This window comes from Cucurbita pepo, chromosome 19, assembly GCF_057944985.1.
Source record: "Cucurbita pepo subsp. pepo isolate OVF chromosome 19, ASM5794498v1, whole genome shotgun sequence".
In the NCBI taxonomy this organism is placed as follows: domain Eukaryota; kingdom Viridiplantae; phylum Streptophyta; class Magnoliopsida; order Cucurbitales; family Cucurbitaceae; genus Cucurbita; species Cucurbita pepo.
Window position 1 is genome coordinate 9665858 of NC_141816.1, and position 18807 is coordinate 9684664.

At 34.5% G+C, this 18807-nt stretch overlaps 4 protein-coding genes across 5 annotated transcripts; 1 reads left to right on the top strand and 3 right to left on the bottom strand.

The window, feature by feature from the left end:
• The first annotated feature begins 356 nt into the window (after positions 1 to 356).
• LOC111781153 (Itga6 (Protein of unknown function, DUF547)) lies at positions 357 to 5533 on the top strand. Of its 2 annotated transcripts, none has more exons than XM_023661602.2 (12): positions 357 to 994; positions 1071 to 1162; positions 2229 to 2307; positions 2419 to 2502; positions 2588 to 2707; positions 2780 to 3175; positions 3262 to 3665; positions 4051 to 4150; positions 4237 to 4296; positions 4377 to 4463; positions 4704 to 4832; positions 4930 to 5533. In XM_023661602.2, the coding sequence occupies exons 2-12, from the start codon at positions 1119 to 1121 to the stop codon at positions 5227 to 5229; spliced, it is 1803 nt and encodes a 600-aa protein (XP_023517370.2). In that variant the 5' UTR covers positions 357 to 994; positions 1071 to 1118; the 3' UTR covers positions 5230 to 5533. The 2 variants fall into 2 exon arrangements, with proteins under 2 accessions (XP_023517370.2, XP_023517371.2); XM_023661603.2 differs by having other exon boundaries at positions 1084 to 1162.
• A 5331-nt stretch (positions 5534 to 10864) lies between these two features.
• Positions 10865 to 11536, bottom strand: LOC111781952 (HTH-type transcriptional regulator). Its single transcript, XM_023662696.2, has one exon. The coding sequence runs from the start codon at positions 11456 to 11458 to the stop codon at positions 10994 to 10996; it is 465 nt and encodes a 154-aa protein (XP_023518464.2). The 5' UTR covers positions 11459 to 11536; the 3' UTR covers positions 10865 to 10993.
• A 2277-nt stretch (positions 11537 to 13813) lies between these two features.
• Positions 13814 to 16364, bottom strand: LOC111781155 (CASP-like protein ARALYDRAFT_485429). The gene is made up of 3 exons (XM_023661605.2): positions 15904 to 16364; positions 14304 to 14436; positions 13814 to 14196 (listed from the first exon to the last, which is right to left on the bottom strand). The coding sequence occupies exons 1-3, from the start codon at positions 16032 to 16034 to the stop codon at positions 14002 to 14004; spliced, it is 459 nt and encodes a 152-aa protein (XP_023517373.1). The 5' UTR covers positions 16035 to 16364; the 3' UTR covers positions 13814 to 14001.
• A 628-nt stretch (positions 16365 to 16992) lies between these two features.
• LOC111781552 (oxygen-evolving enhancer protein 1, chloroplastic-like) lies at positions 16993 to 18702 on the bottom strand. Its single transcript, XM_023662216.2, has 2 exons — positions 18344 to 18702; positions 16993 to 17896 (listed from the first exon to the last, which is right to left on the bottom strand). The coding sequence occupies exons 1-2, from the start codon at positions 18584 to 18586 to the stop codon at positions 17138 to 17140; spliced, it is 1002 nt and encodes a 333-aa protein (XP_023517984.1). The 5' UTR covers positions 18587 to 18702; the 3' UTR covers positions 16993 to 17137.
• Positions 18703 to 18807: the final 105 nt, after the last annotated feature.

An 18807-nucleotide genomic window follows, 5' to 3' on the forward strand; every position in this document is an offset into this window, starting at 1 on the left:
TTTTTCTAAAACTAAAGGGCATTTAAACGAATAGGAACCCCACAAATCCCCCTTTCATTCCTTTTGAGGTCACCCCCTACTTTTCTTTTACCTCAAACCTTCTGTTTGTTTGCTAGTTTTCACATTCCAAATCACCCACAACAAAAAAGTTCGTTTTTTTCTTTGTAGATTCAAAAGGGTGTGCACAAATTCCAGCCTCTGCCCAATAATGGATATCAAAATTTCACCAATGGTGTACTTCGAATTCAGAAAATGATATCCACCCATGTGACCAGTACCATGTTTTGGGCTTTGTTTTGAAGAGGAAACCAAAACAAATGTAAGAAAATAGGACAAGGTAGGAGAGAGCGGTCACCAACTCCCCACTGACTTGCCAACAAGAGAAGAGAATGTGGAATTTGGGGCTAATGGGGGATCCTAAAAATGGAAAAAAAATTGGAATTATTGATATTTGTTTGTCATTTTAGTGTATTTTATTTTGCCTCTAATCAGTGAAGTAGCTAAGCGTTTTACTCGCCTTCGGTTTGCGGGTCATGAAAAGTTGTCCACTTTCACAACACTTTGACATTTAAGGGGTCTACTAAGCATGAATGTTTTTGTTATCTTTCTTTTTCTTCTTCAACTAAAGCTCTCTTCCTCACAGCTTGCTTTCTTCCCTTTTAATGCAAAAGCCCTTCGTTTACCAAAAGCCATACAAGATTTTTCAGAGAGTGAATGACTTTCTTTGTGAAGCTTATTGGTCATAAAGCTTCTTTTTTATAGCTACATTTGTGGGTTTTATGCAACCCCATTTCAGCTCTGTTGCCTTTTGTTCAAACGCTCGTGTTGTGAAGTGCCGTATCATCATCGCTTTCTGGCTTTGTTTCTGCTGAATAATGGCGAATGAAGGAAGCTTTGGAGTTTAGTTTTAATACCCATTTGGTGTTCGACTGTTTTTCTGATATCATTTCTTCTTCAACTTCCTAACTCTGTGATATCAACTTGTTTGTTTATGGTACGGTAGTTTCGTTTACAAGCCTCCTCCTTCTTTTGCTGATTCTTTTTTCCCCTAACTAATGGTTTACTGATAGTGTTGATACTCAGATAAGCTGTTTCAGGAGACTGACGGCGGTGCAAAAATGCTACAAAACAGACAGATTCCACTACACAAGCACTCCAAGAGGTTAGCTTCTGATGCTTTGTTTTGTTATTTAGCAATGATTGTTCATTCTGTTCTGAACACTTGATGTGAACTTGGACTGGAAAGCATCTTAGTTGGTTGAATAGTGAAGGAGTTTGACAATTGGTTTCTGTCGGCTTACCAAACTTTGAAATCAGATGTCTAAAGACATAGATCTTGGTTTTCTGCTCCACGAGCTTAATAAGTTCTTCTTTCTTATTGTCTTTCAAGCATCATTTTTCTGAGATTAGTAATGAGGTTGGGTTTGGAACCTTTTGACAATTAGCTCCTCCTTTTCTTCTGCTTCTTCAGATCTGTAATATTTGTACTGTTTCAGTCTCTTTACTTTTGCTATCCTTGTGAGAGAATAGAGAAAATGGGAGTGTTAAATAACTGTTTCACTTTGAGTTTTGGGGAATTATGAGCTACCTAGAGAATATAGAAGGGAATTAATGGCCTGATCCTACATCGATTGGGGAGGAGAACGAAGCATTCTGTATAAGGGTGTAGAAACCTCTCCCGAAGCATTCTTTATAAGGGTGTGAAAAACCTCTCCCTAGCAGACACGTTTTAAATCTTGAGGGGAAGCCCGAAAGGGAAAGCTTGAAGAGGACAATAGCGGCTAACAGTGGGCTTGGATTGTTACTAATGGTATTAGAGCCAGACACCGGATAATGTGTCAGTGAGGAGGCTAAGCCCTGAAGACGGTGTGCCAGCGAGGACACTGAGTCCCGAAGGGGGTGGATTGTGAGATCCCACATCGGTTGGAGAGGGAAACAAAGCATTCTTTATAAGGGTGTGGAAACCTCTCCCTAGCAGACACGTTTTAAAAACCTTGAGGGAAAGCTCGAAAGAGAAGGATAATATCTGCTAGCGGTGGGTTTGGGCTGTTACATCATCACATATAGATTTCAGGATAGTGCGGTTTTTGTAGCCCTTGCTCGGCGTAAATTATCGAATCTTGGCTTGGTCGAGGATCTGGAAGTGTTAACAAATGGAACTAACAAGCCAAGGTATTATCTTCTCCATTTCTGCATTTTAATTCTTCTTTGCTCTTTTTACAATGCAGCTTTCTTGACATGGTCAAGGATACTAACAAGGAAGAACACTTGGATAACTCCTTTGAAGCTTCAAATCGTGTGAAGCTGGTAAGATAACTTACATTTATTATTTGGGCCAAAAGTCAGCTTATGGAGACAATGAATCTAGCATATTTTAAGGTTGTTTTTTTTTTTTTTTTTGGTTTGATCTGATCCTAGGACACGAGTTCGTTCAAGGAATCCATGAACACAGAGAAGAAAAGCTTCCCAAAAACAAACATACACTCTTCTCTTAAGCAAGAGGTACGAAGAATCATTGATCTTCTAAGTCTCAACAAGGCTAAGTCCTTAAATGATAACCATTCTTCTATTAAACTATGCAATGTAGATTCTTCAGCTTGAGAAAAGACTGCAAGACCAGTTCAAGGTCCGCACATCACTAGAAAAAGCATTAGGATATAAGCCATCTTGTCAGGACAACACGAGCAGCGACACTGAAGTAGCCAAGGTAACTCGACGTTTTCGGTCTGTTATAATCTACATTATGGCTACCTATTAAAAGCTGCTTTGATGACTACAGCCAGCCACTGAATTGATCAAAGAGATCACAGTATTGGAGCTAGAAGTTTCACATTTAGAACAGTATCTTCTGTCGTTGTATCGAAAAGCATTTGATGGACAAATATCTTCTACATCTCCTATGAACTCCCCAAAATCCAAGTATATGATGAATTGCATACCTGACATAACGTCGAAAAAGGAAGATAAAGCTGTTCAGTCTGGCTACGATTCTTTCGGAAACCCCGTGAAGGAATACAGCGGAATTCGTGAAAACAAGCTGTTGGACTCCCGCGTTCGTCGTTGTCAGTCGTCGTTGTCACATTATTCAGTTAGCTCAAAGAGAACTTATCTCCCAGATGACTCTTTGTGTCAAGCTGTACGTCCTTGTCTATCCCAACCAATGTCCATGATAGAGGTAGCTGTCTTATGTTTCATCACATGGAACTTTACTAGACATAATAGATATCTATTCTTCTTTGTTTATGGTTCCTTTTTCTGCAGTTTGCTCGGAATGCTTCATCCAATTTAACCAGTCTAGCAGACTACCTTGGTACTCAAATACTAGACCATATTCCCGAGAGCGCGAATCGACTTTCGGAAGATATGATCAAGTGCATATCAGCCATATATTGCAAACTTTCAGATCCTCCTTTGTCACATCATGGTTTATCCTCCCCCGTCTCGTCGTCTTCGCCAATCAGTGCGTTCTCTCCACAAGATCAATTTGATATGTTGAGTCCTGGATTCAGAAACAATTCATCTTTTGATATGATGTTGGATAATCCTTTTCACGTCGAAGGTCTTAAAGAGTTTAGCGGCCCGTACAGCACAATGGTTGAAGTGCCATCGATTTATAGGGATAGTCAGAAGTTGATCGAAGTCGAGCACTTGTTACAAGATTTCAGGTAAGCAACGTGTGGATGTTCATAGTCATATTGCTAGAAGATTTTGTTTGATGGAACGTGATTATGTAACAGTCCAAGCCTACCGCTTGCAGATATTGTTCTCTTTAGGCTTTCCCTCAAGATCTTAAAACACCTCTACTATGAGCTGTTACAAATGATATCAGAGCCGGACACCACATCGGTTGGAGAGGGGAACGAAACATTCCTTATAAGGGTGTGGAAACCTTTCCCTAGGAGACGCGTTTTAAAACCTTGAGAGGAAGCCCTTGAAGGGAAAGCCCAAAGAAAACAGTATCTGCTAGCGGTGGGTTTGGGCTGTTACAGATTGACTGATTGCTTCTTATTCGTTTTATATTTACCGGTTATACTTATATGCGGTCGTTAGGTCGCTTATATCCAAGTTAGAGGAAGTCGATCCGAGGAAGTTGAATCATGAGGAAAAGTTAGCATTCTGGATAAACGTACACAATTCACTGATGATGCATGTAATGATTTTTCATAACTTGAACTTCTTGTCCTTTTAGTTCTTCAAAGACAATCACACTATAATATCTGTTTTGTTTTCTGAAAGGCATACTTGGCTTATGGTATACCACACAACAATATGAAGAAGGTTTTCGTTCTCTTGAAGGTAAAACATAGTCTCGATGATCCGTTATGATTTGTAAATGTCGTATGATTATCGCGTTCTTACTTTTGTCCTCCATTCAGGCTGCATATAACATTGGAGGTCAAACCATCAGCGTCGACACCATACAAAGTTCAATACTTGGATGCCGAGTGCCTCGGCCTGGACAGGTACACACTATAGACAAAAGTATAAGCAATGTCACTCACAAAGTGTAAATGGCTTCTTAGTTTGTACGATCATGTGAGATCCCACATCGGTTAAGGGTGTGGAAACTCTCCCTAGTAGACGCGTTATAAAACTGTGAGGCTAACGGTGATACGTAACGGGTCAAAACAAACAATATCTACTAGTGATAGGCTTGGACTGTTACAAGTCAACATTAAGATATAACTTTCTTCTGTTTGCAGTGGCTCTCTCTTCTTATTCCCTCGAAGTCAAAGTTCAAAAACGGAGATAAACGACAAGCCTACAAAATCGACCGGTCGGAACCCCTTTTACATTTTGCACTTTGCACAGGCTGCCATTCTGATCCTGCGGTATTTGACACAAAATTAGTGAAACTACATGTGTTCTTGTCCTAAAGTTTTAACACTTTGTGCTATGTTCTAATATACTAACTTTCCCATCTTCCAGGTTCGTGTATACACTCCCAAAAGAGTCCTGCAGGAGCTGGAAACAGCGAAAGAAGAATACATACGTGCCACATTCGGCATACGCAAGGACAAAAAAGTCATTTTACCGAAGATGATCGAGTCATTTGCGAAAGAATCAAGATTGTGCACGGCTGGTACAATGGAAATGATTCAGAAGTCATTGCCTGAATCCCTTAGGAAGAGTGTTACGAAATGTCAAAACGGGAAATCTCGCAAGAACATCGAATGGATACCGCACAACTTCGGTTTTCGATATCTGATGTGTAGAGAAATGAAGTGATATCTCTGATGAACATAGCTGCTGCTTACATGTTGTTGATGATGAACTGAAATCCTTAATAGAAGGGTTACATATTTTCTTCCTTCTGTACATAGCATTATACCATCTAGGATTTTAAATTTTTTGTTGTAAATAAATTTGACATTAGTTTAGAAGTTATTCTATCCCACTAGATCTAAAAAATTCCAACAGTGACAAGGACTCCAAAGCTTACTTGTCCCATAGTTCAGGTACTTTGGTCGGTTTTTTGTTTTATGGCTTGTTTTGTCTGGTTCAATAAATTGGCTTGTCATACTGATTTTTACTTCCCAGCTGTACTATAAGCTTTTGAAGTTCAGACATTTTGACCGCGGTGTTACAAGAATTCATTTTTTTCATCTACAAAAATGGATAGACTCGTTTTAACCTCTATTTCATATGTTACAAGTTGACTCGAGTGAGGATAGACCAATCGGAGCTTTGAAGGTCAACATTTGATAGACTGAAGTGGAATTGTTGTATTGGTCATTTGAAGGCAGTGGTGAGTTACCATATTGCCTATCATTTTTGTCATTTCGAGAATTTTCAAGCAATTCTTATAATAGAATGCATTCAAGTCATTCAATCAAAAACTTCGATCAAATTCAACTGTGGAGTAACTTAATTTAGAACTTTGTTCTAAATTTTCCTTTTGAATAAGAATTTTTTTTTATCTTTTATTTGTTGATGGATCCGAATTTTATATAAAAAAGATGTTGTATAGGCATTTTTTGAATTAGGGTATTAAAATTTAGTCATTTACCAGTTTGACCCGACCCAATTCCTCCCTGTACTTGCAAATCAAAACCCGTTTTCTCTCTATATTGGGCCTATGGTCCTCATGAAACCCAATTTAAGTCAATAATGGGCCTTGAAAACATCTAAGTTCGAGGGCCCATTATCCCATTAACATTTCAATTTTATAGCCTAATAAATCTGTAAATTTAAAAAGATTTGTTAGATATAAAAATTTTAAAAAATCATGAATTTATTATATAATTTTGAATTTTCAACATTAATTAAATATAAAATTGAAAGTTTGTTTTTAATTACTCAAAAGTCATGAAAGCATCCAAAACAGATAGAAAAAAAAAAAAAAAAAAAAAAAAAAAAAAGTAAGTGGACACAAAAGGACATACATGTCAGCCATGATAAAGAGGGATAGGGAGAAAAATAAAAGGGTACAAAGGGCATCTGAATAAATATTCTCGTTTGGCTTCAATGATAACATAAGATTCCCATTGGATAAGGATATTCATCCTTCCCTCCAGACTGAAATAACCTTCAAATAATAAATGAAACGTGTTATTAAGGTAAAGAGTTGACTTCCAAATTTTATTTTATTATATATTTTTTAATATTTTATCTTTAAAATATTATTGTTTTCAAAAATATGACTAACCTTTTTTAAAAAATTCATTTTTAAATTTTTTAATAAATTAAAAAAAATATTTTTACTATTAGTATATAGATGAAATGATTATTACCACGGTTCAAACGTAACGTTGGTTTCCGTCCACATATTGACAGGAAGATGACTCGCGCTGAATTAATAAAGAATATTTATGCGAAAAATATTTCTGACAAGATGATTTTGATGGTAACTTCGGTTAAGAGTTGAATCCTCTTTTGATGAGGCTATACTCTAAGTCCTCTCTTTCGTAATTTTTTATGACAAAGTGGTTATTTCTCACTCGAAAGGATCATACGAGGTCAACATGATCGTCGGTGTGAATAAATTGGAAGATCAAATGCGACTGAAATTCCGAGCAATTAATTATAAGAGTGATTTATTATTTATTTAAAATATTTGGGAAAGAAAACTTAAAATTATTATGATTGAATGATATATTCATCATTCTTCCAAATTCAATAAATCAATGGTTTAGTATATAGTTTATATTCTTTCTCATCTAAATGTTATTTTAGAACAAATAAGATCTTATATTTATCCTTTTCTTCTAAAATAATGCAATAATTATCCAAACAAAATAATGTAATAATTATCTATATTTGTTGAGCTAAGCACGTGACAGATGATTTCAACAATTAAAATAATTCATGGTAAGGCCTCAATTATTAGGTTATTAGATAGAGAATATTTAAGACAATAAATAGATCACTTATTACAGTTTCTACAAACTTCTAAGCACTTACATTTATTAAACTTATTGTACAATTAAATATTTACTAAATCTATTGTAAAATAAGATGAAAATGGGAAAAGGTGGTTACTAATTTTGTAGTAAATTTGAATTGATTTTATAATTTAAAATTATTAGGAGGAAATTAAGAAAATCCAGCTGGATTTGCTCCTTTTTCTTATTATTATTATTATTATTATTATTATTTATAAACTTTTGTTTCTTTTATTTTTTTCACAAAACTCCAAAGAGTGGTACAAGACCCATTCAATTGCAAAACATATGCTATATGATACAACTAGTATATTAATAATCTTACTCAATTTATGTTACGTAAATTTAGACCATAGTATTAAATTTAATGAGATACAGAACTATCAAGGACAAAACTGAGATTATACATGATTTAATGTAACGACCCAGATCCACCGCTAGCCGATATTGTTCTCTGTGGACTTTCCTTATCGAGTTTTCCCTCCAGGCTTTAAAACGCGTCTCTTTTGTGTCATTATCTACCACAACAGAAAAATGACTATGGTTACAATTTATTCGTAGCACATAATGTAGGTCATGGTATACTCTATAAATACTAGCTTGACTTTTGTCTCTATGTTTCCATCACGTGAGAACGTCTGGTCGTGAGTGGCATGTATTTGACGAGCGAGATCACAGAGGACACGACTCTCTATCCTAAATGTTTGCAGGACCTATAACCTGACTGCTCTAATACCAAATTTTTCAGAGACGTGATGTCCCACATTGGTTGGAGAGGAGAACAAACAACCATTTATAAGGGTGTGGAAACATTCCCCTAGCAGACGCGTTTTAAAGCCTTGAGGGCAAGCCCGAAAGGGAAAGCTCAAAGAGAACTACGAATGAATTATAACCATAGTCTTTTTTTCTCTTGTGGTAGATAATGGACCCAAAGAGACGCGTTTTAAAGCCTTGAGGGGAAATCCGAAAGGGATCTGAGCCGTTACACTTAAGGTCGGATTGAGTCTAAATAGAAGAGTGATTGAACCAAAAATCTCGAAAGAACCAAGCTAGATCGAGTCGAGCCAAGTTGACGAGCGCTTGATTGAACCCAAATAAAACAACCAACCTTTTATTAGGCGGAGTGATGTGAGTCAATTGTAGTTGATAAGGACTTTTTTTCTATTTTAAATATCACCATTATTTTATTTAAATATTTTAAAAAAAATGGTGTTTTTTTTTTCTTTTTAATGTAGGGAAGGAATTAATAAGTTTATTGAGAATGAAGCACGTGTATATGCCTAGGAGACAATGATCACCAACTTGCACACATTTAGTGTTGGTCAAGTCAATGTTAAGTTGATCCATTATTTTTTTTTTTCCTCTTTACCTTCTTCTTCTTATTTTATATATGTAATTTATTATTCATCACATTCGAATAAATAAAAAATATATAAATAAATCAATATTACGTTTTTAGAGAGATTTTCATAATATAATAAATAAATAAAAATTTAAAAAATAAAGTTATTACATATACCAACAACGTGCACTTTTCTTTTCGATTGCTCAATAGTAAAAACTTGTTAAGAATGAGAAATATAATTGAGATGGAAGGTGTGTATTCTTATTGAAATTAATAACGTTTAAATAGGATACAAACTAACAACTACTATTTACAAATAAGGAAAATATAAACTAATTAAATATTGAGAATAAAATAAAATATACTACTAATCAAATCATAAAGAAAAAATATATCTAAGATATATTTCATAACTAATTATTATAATATATTATCCAAATATTATATCTATGGTAAAACATGTTTCGATTGGAACAATTCTATATTGGGCAACTTCCTAATAAACATATAAGAAGAATTCAGATTGGTCGATGGAAATTGTCTTTTTTATGAAGAAGTAAGGAGTAGGTAACGTGAATAAGAAGAATGTGGTGACTATAACTATTTAATAACTCGAATGTTAAAAAAAAAAAAAATGATCAAATTTTAAGGTAAAAATTGATTATATTTTGTAGAATATCATGAATATAATTTTCATTGAAAATTATTAAAAAAAAAACAGTTAAGATTTCGTAAAATTTTAGTTAAAAGTCTTAGAATGACCACCTATTTATTTTTAAATAATGAAATTAAGACATTGTCAATGAGCAAAATTACTACATTGCCCCTCATAATATGAAACCACAATATTGGGTCCACTTCCATATAGATATACAGCTGGCTCCGACTAATCCATCAATTCTGCCTAATCTGCTCACTGTATTAATTAACTCTTCTTATTTCCTTTTAAAATTAAAAATTAAAAAAAAAAAATCTACTCCTTTTTTTTATATATAAAATTCAATTTACCTTTACTTCATATAACAAATAATAATAGTTTTTAATTCAATTAAACTGATATTCAACTAGAGAAATAAGAGTATTTCATTTTTTACGTGGAGGTTTGAAAATTTAAATTATTTATAATATTTATAAAAATAATAAAAAAATGGATTGAATATAAATATTAAAAAAAAATGGTTGTGACTGGTCCACAGCTATCTATTATTCCCACTAGACAATGAAAACCATTTGTGTCCAAAAAAATTGATGGCTGGAAAACAAAGTTGATGGTTATTTATCAGAAGAGAATGACCTTAAAACCCTAAATTACAAAATGAAACAGCAAGCAAATGGACCCAATTTTCTTTTTCTTTCCTTTTCTCAAACATTAATCAAATAAATGTTTTTTTTTTTTTTTTTTTGGTTATGGGTTCGATTTTTCTATATAAAGCAGCATAACCTACCGCTAGAATAGTAGAGATCGTATGTTTTTATTCGTCATGTATCATAGTCAACCTCATAATTTTAAAATGTGTGGAATCTCGGATCAATTTTAAAATGTTTATAAAATTTCACAAATAACAAAAGCCATTTTGTATTTCTAATTTGGCAACAGTTTTGTCATAATTAATTATTTATTTACACGAAGCCAATTTCATGCTTTTGCTTAGTTTGACTTAATTAATTTAATTTAATTTTGAAATGAAATAATTAGTTCTTTTAATTTGGTTGACATAATCAAAATAATTTATAGTAGAGAATTAACTTAAAGGGGTTGAAAATAACTAAGAAGTGAACCCTTACAGAAATAATAAATTATTGTTTTAAAATGTTTTGTTTTTTTAATGGTAATTAACGGTGTGAAATAATAAATATTGAATAGTCGGTGGGAGTTGGTGTTTATTACCAATTTGTCCCTAAAAAAACAAATGGACGTGAGTATCAACGTCCATCCACCACCTTTCATTTATATGCACCACTTTTTATGACACTATGTACCTTCAAAAATACTTAATTTATAAATAAAATAAATAATATAATTTATACATAAAAAATACTTTAAAAGGTAAAAAATGGAGTATGATTGTAGATTTTTATAGCCTTTTTTTTAGAAAATTAATTTAAAAAATAGCAATATAAACTCCAAAAGGTATTATGAAAAACAAAAAATTAGAGCTTCCTTCATTTTTGTAAAAATAAAATTAATAAAAAGAAATAATGAACCAGCCCCTGTCTTTTCGTTATTTACAAAACAAACCCATCCCATTTTCCAAAATTGTCCCTACTCGGGGATCGCCGATAAATTCGCCGCGAACTTTGTTCTTCCACCGGCGCCACTACGGCCGGCGGACAGTCGCTTGCGAGTCTTGAGTTCCTCAACTGTGAAAACTACTGGAGACACAGATCTCCGCCGGTGGCTGCATTTATCTCCGGCGCCACATTTCATGAGCGCAGAGTTAGCCTTGACGGCCAATGCGGCCATTTCCTCGGCCTGAAGCGGCTGCTTCAGCCTACTCAACGGCAGCGCAAAATAAAGCTGTCCAAGTTGAAGCTCCTCGTCGTCACTAATAGCCGACAAGGCATCGTCGAAATCCATCTCGTCGGAGTTGCAAATAAAGCACGACGGATTCTTTTGAAGAACGTAGGAAACCTTAACAGGATACGAAAATTCCTGCAAGGTTCCATCGTTGAGGATTAGTTTGGCGGTGGCGACGGCGGTGGATTCCGATGAACTGCAAATACCCATTAACGGCGATGCGGCGCGGCGGAGGGAGGAGAGTGCAAGAGCCGTGGAATTTGGAGGCGTTTGGAATTGGGGAACGCGTTTGTATTTATATATAGGGAAGGTGGGGCACGGAAGGAAGGGGCTCCCAGTTTTTGAAAAGCATTGCCACGTAGGATTGTCAAATAGTGATGTGGGCCCAAGCCTTTTGTTTCTAAATAGCAGTGGGGACTGCCAGGCTGGGAGTCGGTCGTGACAGGTTGGAAGGGATTTGCGCTGTGTATTCTCAATTATGACCCTCGTCATCATATTTATTACCTACTGATGTCAATTCTTCAATTTTTTTTTATCCCGAGGTAAATATCGACGTTTTGGTAAAAGGGCAACTGTTAAAATTCTACATTTGAATCAATAAAAAAAAAAAAAAAAAAAAAAATCTCGTACTTCTTATATGTATTTAATGAAAAAAATCTACAAAACTATATATATAAAAAAGCATGCAGTAAAAAAACTTGACACATTTTTCACCTTTTACCAAATCAATAGTAAAATTATAGCTTTTTAAAAAAAATTTAAAATTTAAAATAGAACTTTATTAAAAATTTAATTAGTTTAATGTGATGAATTCAGTGGCAGGCTCAGTGTAACTTATTTTATTTATTTTTTGAAAAAAAAACGTGACAAAATGCCTCGGAATTCACAAAAGCAAACCAGCACCGAGACAAAGGATGGCGCAACCTTATCTGGTTTTGCTGGGCCGAACGCCAACTTGCTCAGCCCACCGCCCACATTTCCTTTTTTTTTTTTTTTTTTTTTTTTTTTTTTTTTTTTTTTTTTTTTTTTTATTTATTATTAATAAATTTTTATTTAATTTAAAAAATATAGGATAGATGTTTTGTTTCCCTCTCCAACTAACGTAGAATCTCACAATCTACCCTTTTAGGAGCCTATCATAATCGCTGACACACCAGTACTATTTGTAATTAATGGAAAAAAACCTTCCTAGAAGTTTCTGTTAAAGTCTTCCCTCATCAAAATCTTAGATCCCACTCAATAATGAGATACATCAAACCCACCATTATACATTGCAAAATTATTATTTTTATTAATTTTCTACCAAATTTTTGACCCCACCAACAAAAAAAAAAAAAAAAACAATAATAATAAATAAATGGAAATGCTAATAAAAAGCTTAATTTTGAAGCATACCCTTTGTTTAAAATTAAAAGGTCAATTTTTCATTGGCTTTATTTGATTATCAATAAATATTAGTTAAAAAGTGGGAATTATTAATTAATTAATTAATTAATTAATAGGAATCTAAATGGAAAAAGGAATTGTAACACTATAAAATCCATGAACTATCCATAGATACATAATTTATTAATGAGCAATTATAAAGTTGGGGATTACCCTTCATATAATAAATAATAAAAAAGTATTTATTTAATTAAATTATTTTGAATTAAGGGGCAGGGTGTCCCACAATAGCGCCACCGTCAGAGACGAATACAAAGTACCAGATAATTAAAGACATTCCCACACATTATGGAATTCAATCAACAACCTTAAGGACACCACTGTCCCATTTTCATCACTTTTTTGTCTTTTTTTTTTTTTTTTTTTTCATTTTAATTTAATTTAATCTAATCAATTATTTAATTTCCACATGCTTTCCCTTATATTAATCAGTTTTTGTTTTTTAAGTATTTGATAATTATTATGTTTTTTTTTTCTCCTTTGGATATTAATTGTGGCACTTATAATTAATTTTGTATAAGATTTTGTCCCCGAATAATTAATTAGTGATGAATAATTTGTCTTTTTTTAATAATAATAGAAAATCTTTCAGCTTTTTTAAAATGTTTTGTCTTGATATCTCAATTTTATATAGAGAATTAAATTAAGTTAATCTGTACTTCATCATTTAAAATTTGAAATTTAAATTAATTCATTTTTCAAAAATGATAATTCTCATATTTTCCACGTGTTATTTTAATCATTTGATGAAAGTGGATGATTTGAATCTGAAATCCACCAAATGAATGCCAAATTAGTATAATTGCGATTGTCTTCCATTTTTCTCTCTACAATTGATTTTTTATTTTTCACTCTCTTTATTTTTTATTTTTCTCTCTTTATTATTTTTTTTTTGAATGCCAATAAAACGTGATTTATAGTGACAAAGAAAAAAAAAATAAGTTTATAATTAAATAAAACGATGAACAACTAGAGGTGAGCTTGAGCTGTTATTTCTAGAGTTTTTTTTTAAAAAAATTAATGGTTAAATTAGTGGAAATTAAATAGAGGGTAACGATATTTATACCAATATGAAAACAAATATTTTTATGGGGCCGAATATACTTTTGGTCTATGAAGTTTGAAAAAATGTGTTCGGCATAACACGGTTAATTATAATACTCAAATCTTTTTACAGTTATCCAATCCAATTCCCAGGGATTGGAAAAATTTATGCAACACTTGAGTATACAAGATCAAATCTTTTTTTTTTTTTTTTTTTTGACATGTACAGTTTTCCAGAAACGACATGAACATATTGATCAACTTTACAAAGAAGGAAGAAGCCAGAGATTGAAGAGGGCAGAAACCAGAGAAAGAAACCATGACAAGAAAGCCATTGCTGCTGAAAGTCTATATCTACTGCAAAGCTTTGCTGAACAATACGGCACCCCGACTTTGAGCAACACGTCGGCGACACTGGCTGTCGAGCAGGAAGCAGCCAAGGCGAGAAATGATAGAACCTATATTACACAGCAAATGTAAATTGTTTTCATTCATTTTTCAACCTGGACTGCAAAGACACAAAGATGTTAATATGTTCATTTCCTAGAGGATATTTCTCTCGTACCCAGTCTCCGGCGACGATGATCGCTGTTACTCTCGCCTGAGGAGGTAAATGCCTAACAAAAACCGAATATCCGTCCACCACTGCCAATGTCAGACTCCAAGGAACCATCAAGCCCATGATTGTCACTAGATAGCTGGGGGAATTAACATGAGCAATCATAAAGTTTTCTTGAGATTTTGGATCTTCATATCTTTTGCAGGAAAAAGAACAGAAAATAGCTCAAGTTTTCATAATTTATGCCCTCCTGGAAGAACATCTATCAGAAGTTGTTCTAAGATCATTAAACTCGATCTCGAAATAGCAGAAATCTTCATTGTTAACATCATCAGTCTGACTCCAAACATATTAAACTCGATGTCGTTATCCTTATGTCGAAATAGCTGCAACTAGAACATAAGAATGCCAACAAAAAAACAAATGGCCTAATGTTTTGGAGAAGAACATCAAACAATATCCTTCTAGTTCTTCCTATGTGCCCTTACATTATTTTGATAAGAATTTTTTCTAGTTCTTCCTATGTGCCCTTACATTATTTTGATAAGAATTTTTCACCTTACAACTGATTACTAAAATATTGGACAATGCTAATCACTCTGTACTAGAAAACTTGGTGTGATCAGACAACTTTTTGTTTAGAAAATAGAAAGTTCATCGTATAAACAGTTCCAAAACTAGACATCTAGAGCTACCAAACATTTGAATTCCCAACAAACAGTCATTTTAGGCTTCCACTCTGTAATTTGTAAACTAGTTCGAAATGATTCCATTAGTATATTAGCACAACCCGGATCAGCTAATTCTTGTTGAAATACGATTCATCTTCCTAGAAATAACAACGGAAAGAAATGTTTCAATCCGAGCATAGTTTAATAGACGAAGTACCTTTTACAACCCCAAAGGATGATGCTTTGATTTCCACCTTGCCATGATAGAAATTACATAAAAAAAAAACGATGACAAATGTTTCAAAACTTTAAGCCTGATTTTTACTAAAAAACACATTCAACTTCAAGTTAACAGGCCATTGGATTAGTGGATAGTTCATGAACCTTAACTTTAAACAAAATTCAACCTCTAACTTCCACTTTCTTCGATAAAAATGGGCAAAGAAGCGAACGTGGGAGCGTGTATGCTCGGGTTGGCATTAACAATCAAATTTTTACATGCCCTTTGACTAATCCTATTAAACAACTCATTTGGTACAAAGGAGCTCCTATACCATTCCTTTCCTTAAATGGGTGGTTACTATGGCTTCATCAAAAGTATCTAAACTTACAACTTTTCGAAAGAACACATAGTTTTCTACAATCCATTAATCAATTCCTAATGAACTCAAGAACACAGTAGTACCTATAGAACATATCCTGTTAAAGTTAGGCGGTTCTTAATCAATTCCTATAGGCAGTAATCAAACATTTGATATACTAATATACAAAATGCATGGATTGAAATTGAACTTAGGCCACGAAACTAACACAAGTTGCTACTTACAAAAACATGATGTATTATGAATCCAATCATGATCAGAAAACCAGGACAAAAACAACCTAATTGGAGAAGTAAGGAACTGAAGAAACAGGGGTTAAAAGAATATGATTACCAGAAAGCCGTGTAGCTGTAGAACTCAATTTCGAGACACATGAAGAAGAGGGAAGCGGAGGCGAAAATCGCCTGCCCCAAACGGAGGACCAAGCTTGGGCTTGTGCCCAATGCCCCCGGCAGCTCTTCCATTTTCCCTCTGCAACTTTTCTACGCCGAAACCACTCGCCTCCATCATAGATTCATCGCTCGGAAATGGGGGGAACTTTGAATTTGGCTCTGGAGACCTCGAAATCTGGAGAATGGAATCGGGTTTGTTGCGTTTGTTCGATTTTGTTTGGATGGAAAAGAAAATGGATTCCCGGAAAATGAAAGATCGGAAAGGGGATTTAATGGCTACGCTGCCGCACCGCGATCGTGTTCAACGAGATTGGCTGGCTTTCTGATTTCTGAAGAAAATTCAGATGATTTTGGACATGTAGTTTTAATTGGAAAATTTGCAATTTGTGATTTAGTTTTATATAATTGGACATTCACTGTATGAACGTTGGAATCTTTGCTCACTAAAGACGAGTTTATCGAAACGTCTTCATTTATTTATTTGTGGAACGATACAATTATTTTCTTTAAAAGAAAAAATAAAACCGTCAAATCAAAATTATTTGATCAAATTTTATTTCCACTTTATTATATAATTAATTCAACTTGAAATTTTAAATTTATTAACCTTAAAATATGTAATAAATTATAAAATTTAAAATTTAAAGTTTTTTAAAAATTAATTGACACCTAATTTTATATTTACTAGATTTATAAAATAAACAAAATAAAAAAAATAAATATCTATTAAACACATAATTAAAAATTTAAAAATATTAAATATCTTACGGAGTTCAAACATCAAATAATTTTTAATATTGGAAGCAAGGGGAGAGGTTCTTACACACTTATAAAGAATGCATCGTTCCCCCCTTTCACTCATATGAGATCTCACAATTCATCTCCTTAGAGATTAGCCTTATCGTTCCCCCTCTAATTAACGTGGGTTCTCACAAATTCTATATTATCTATTTTGTTATTTTAAAGTCTATAATAGGGCATAACTCAACTAATTAAAACGCTCTAATCTCGACCAAATGTGAAGAGTGAATGAAAGGCACAAAGAAGAATTTATATGCAAACTGGAATGAAATAGAACCCCTTCTAGCGTTTCTCTCGAAGAAAGTTTAGCAACTCTCTTAATAAACTTACAACGACACTATATGCAAATCAATAAAACAAAGAAAGAAAGGGGTCTAAGATTCAAGCTGAGCATACCAGACACCCTGGATCTTCACATCCTTTGGAGCTTTTGCTCCCAAATCAGTATCAGATGGCTGAACGCTCTCAAACACTCCAATAACTTCACCAGTCTCAGGCCTGCTCTTGGTCACACTCAAAGTGATTTTCCCTATTGAAGATGAAGCATTTTTGTTGTTTTCTTTAGCAAGTTCTTCTTCATCACCTCTTCCACCAGCCGGCAATGCCACCGCATTGTCATAACCAGTCGAACCTCCTCTTCCCTTTGGGTCCAAGAAGGAGGAGCCACGGTATGATGGCACCAAGAAGTCTCCTCCAAAGCTATCTGGCTTTCCAGAGGCCACCAACTGTTTGATGGTGAAGAGGAAAGGAACACGCTCGCCTCCAGGCAGCTGAACAGTGACAGCAGCATAGTCAATTCCATCCTTCTCCTCAAACTTGATGGAACCATCATCACTCACTTCAAAGGGTCCTTCAATCTCGTCTAGGGTGTAAGTTAGGCGAGTCATGAGCTTGGTGTTTTGGAATTCTGGTGGGGAGTTCTTGTTCACTCCCTCTGCCTTGACAGTGAAAGAAGTGGGCTCCAGACAGAACTTTTTGGCTTGGTATTTGCCAGATTTGAAGGCAAATGAATCAACTCCTCCATCAATGGTTGGGCACTGGTTTGCTGTTCCAGTTCCCTTTACTTCAAGGTATGTCTTGCTCTGGATTTCATCAAATGTGAGTCTCTTTGGTACTCCTTCCGCACCGGCTCCCTGGAAATACGGGAAAATGCATCAAATAGTTCAGATGATTATCAATTTATCATCGATCAAGTGTCAGTCGGGTCATTCTTGATGCATTATGTTTGATCTTCTCTTATTTTCATTTCACTAACGCTGGAGCATTGTAGTTACTTGGTCACTCTGCATTCAAAAATTCCTATTAAGCCTTTGCTAATACGTCCTTAAAATTTTAGATTCATTTTTCTACTTCAAAGGCTCATGAAGTTTCCAAGCTCTTCGGTACGAAATTGTCATTAACCTAATTCGAGGTAATCAGATAGAACTCAACTCCCAAAATACAATAACTGAAAGAAATTATCAATCTAAGCGACTAAACTCAGGAGGTAAATTAACGTAATCTGTACAGATAGGATCCTGAAATTGAAAACATCGAGAATCATAACAAACAAAATCTCCACAAGCAAAGAAAGGGCATACCGAAACGACAAGAGCGGAAGTGGCAAGAGCGAAGCCAGCGATCTTGGCGGCATCAGAGAACTTACGAGCAACGTCTTTGAGATCGGAGTGGAGAGAGCAGGTGAGTCTAGCTCCGGCAGATTCAACGCCAAAAGCTTTAGAAACGCTCTGAGAAGATCTGAGTTGAGAGTTGGCGGTCCTTGCGGAGACGGCCAACTTAGAAGGCTGGATAAGCGTAGCCGCGGCGTGTACTGAGGCCGCCATTGTTCTGTCTCAGTCTCAGTGTCGGAGTGTAGAATGAAATGTGCTCCGGTGACTGGTACTGAAACTATAACGACCAGTAGAGAAGGGTTATGAAAGTGAGAGGAGGGATGATGATTTCGTGGCTTAGGTTAGAGAAGGATAAAGAATTGGATAAGAAAAATCTTATTGGGTGATTGCATGCTCAACTATTGGCTTTATTATTTCCACGTGGCTACACCTCA

Excerpts from the sequence above, each read along its gene's own strand:
- LOC111781153 (XM_023661602.2), top strand. The coding sequence starts at position 1,119 with ATGCTACAAAACAGACAGATTCCACTACACAAGCACTCCAAGAG. Across the intron at positions 2,708-2,779 it reads GCGACACTGAAGTAGCCAAG|CCAGCCACTGAATTGATCAA; the intron begins GTAACTCGACGT and ends TGATGACTACAG. Across the intron at positions 4,464-4,703 it reads GAGTGCCTCGGCCTGGACAG|TGGCTCTCTCTTCTTATTCC; the intron begins GTACACACTATA and ends TTCTGTTTGCAG.
- LOC111781952 (XM_023662696.2), bottom strand. The coding sequence starts at position 11,458 with ATGGGTATTTGCAGTTCATCGGAATCCACCGCCGTCGCCACCGCCAAA.
- LOC111781155 (XM_023661605.2), bottom strand. The coding sequence starts at position 16,034 with ATGGAAGAGCTGCCGGGGGCATTGGGCACAAGCCCAAGCTTGGTCCTC. Across the intron at positions 14,437-15,903 it reads TACAGCTACACGGCTTTCTG|CTATCTAGTGACAATCATGG; the intron begins GTAATCATATTC and ends TAATTCCCCCAG. Across the intron at positions 14,197-14,303 it reads TCATCGTCGCCGGAGACTGG|GTTCTATCATTTCTCGCCTT; the intron begins GTACGAGAGAAA and ends TGTGTAATATAG.
- LOC111781552 (XM_023662216.2), bottom strand. The coding sequence starts at position 18,586 with ATGGCGGCCTCAGTACACGCCGCGGCTACGCTTATCCAGCCTTCTAAG. Across the intron at positions 17,897-18,343 it reads CTTCCGCTCTTGTCGTTTCG|GGAGCCGGTGCGGAAGGAGT; the intron begins GTATGCCCTTTC and ends CCGTATTTCCAG.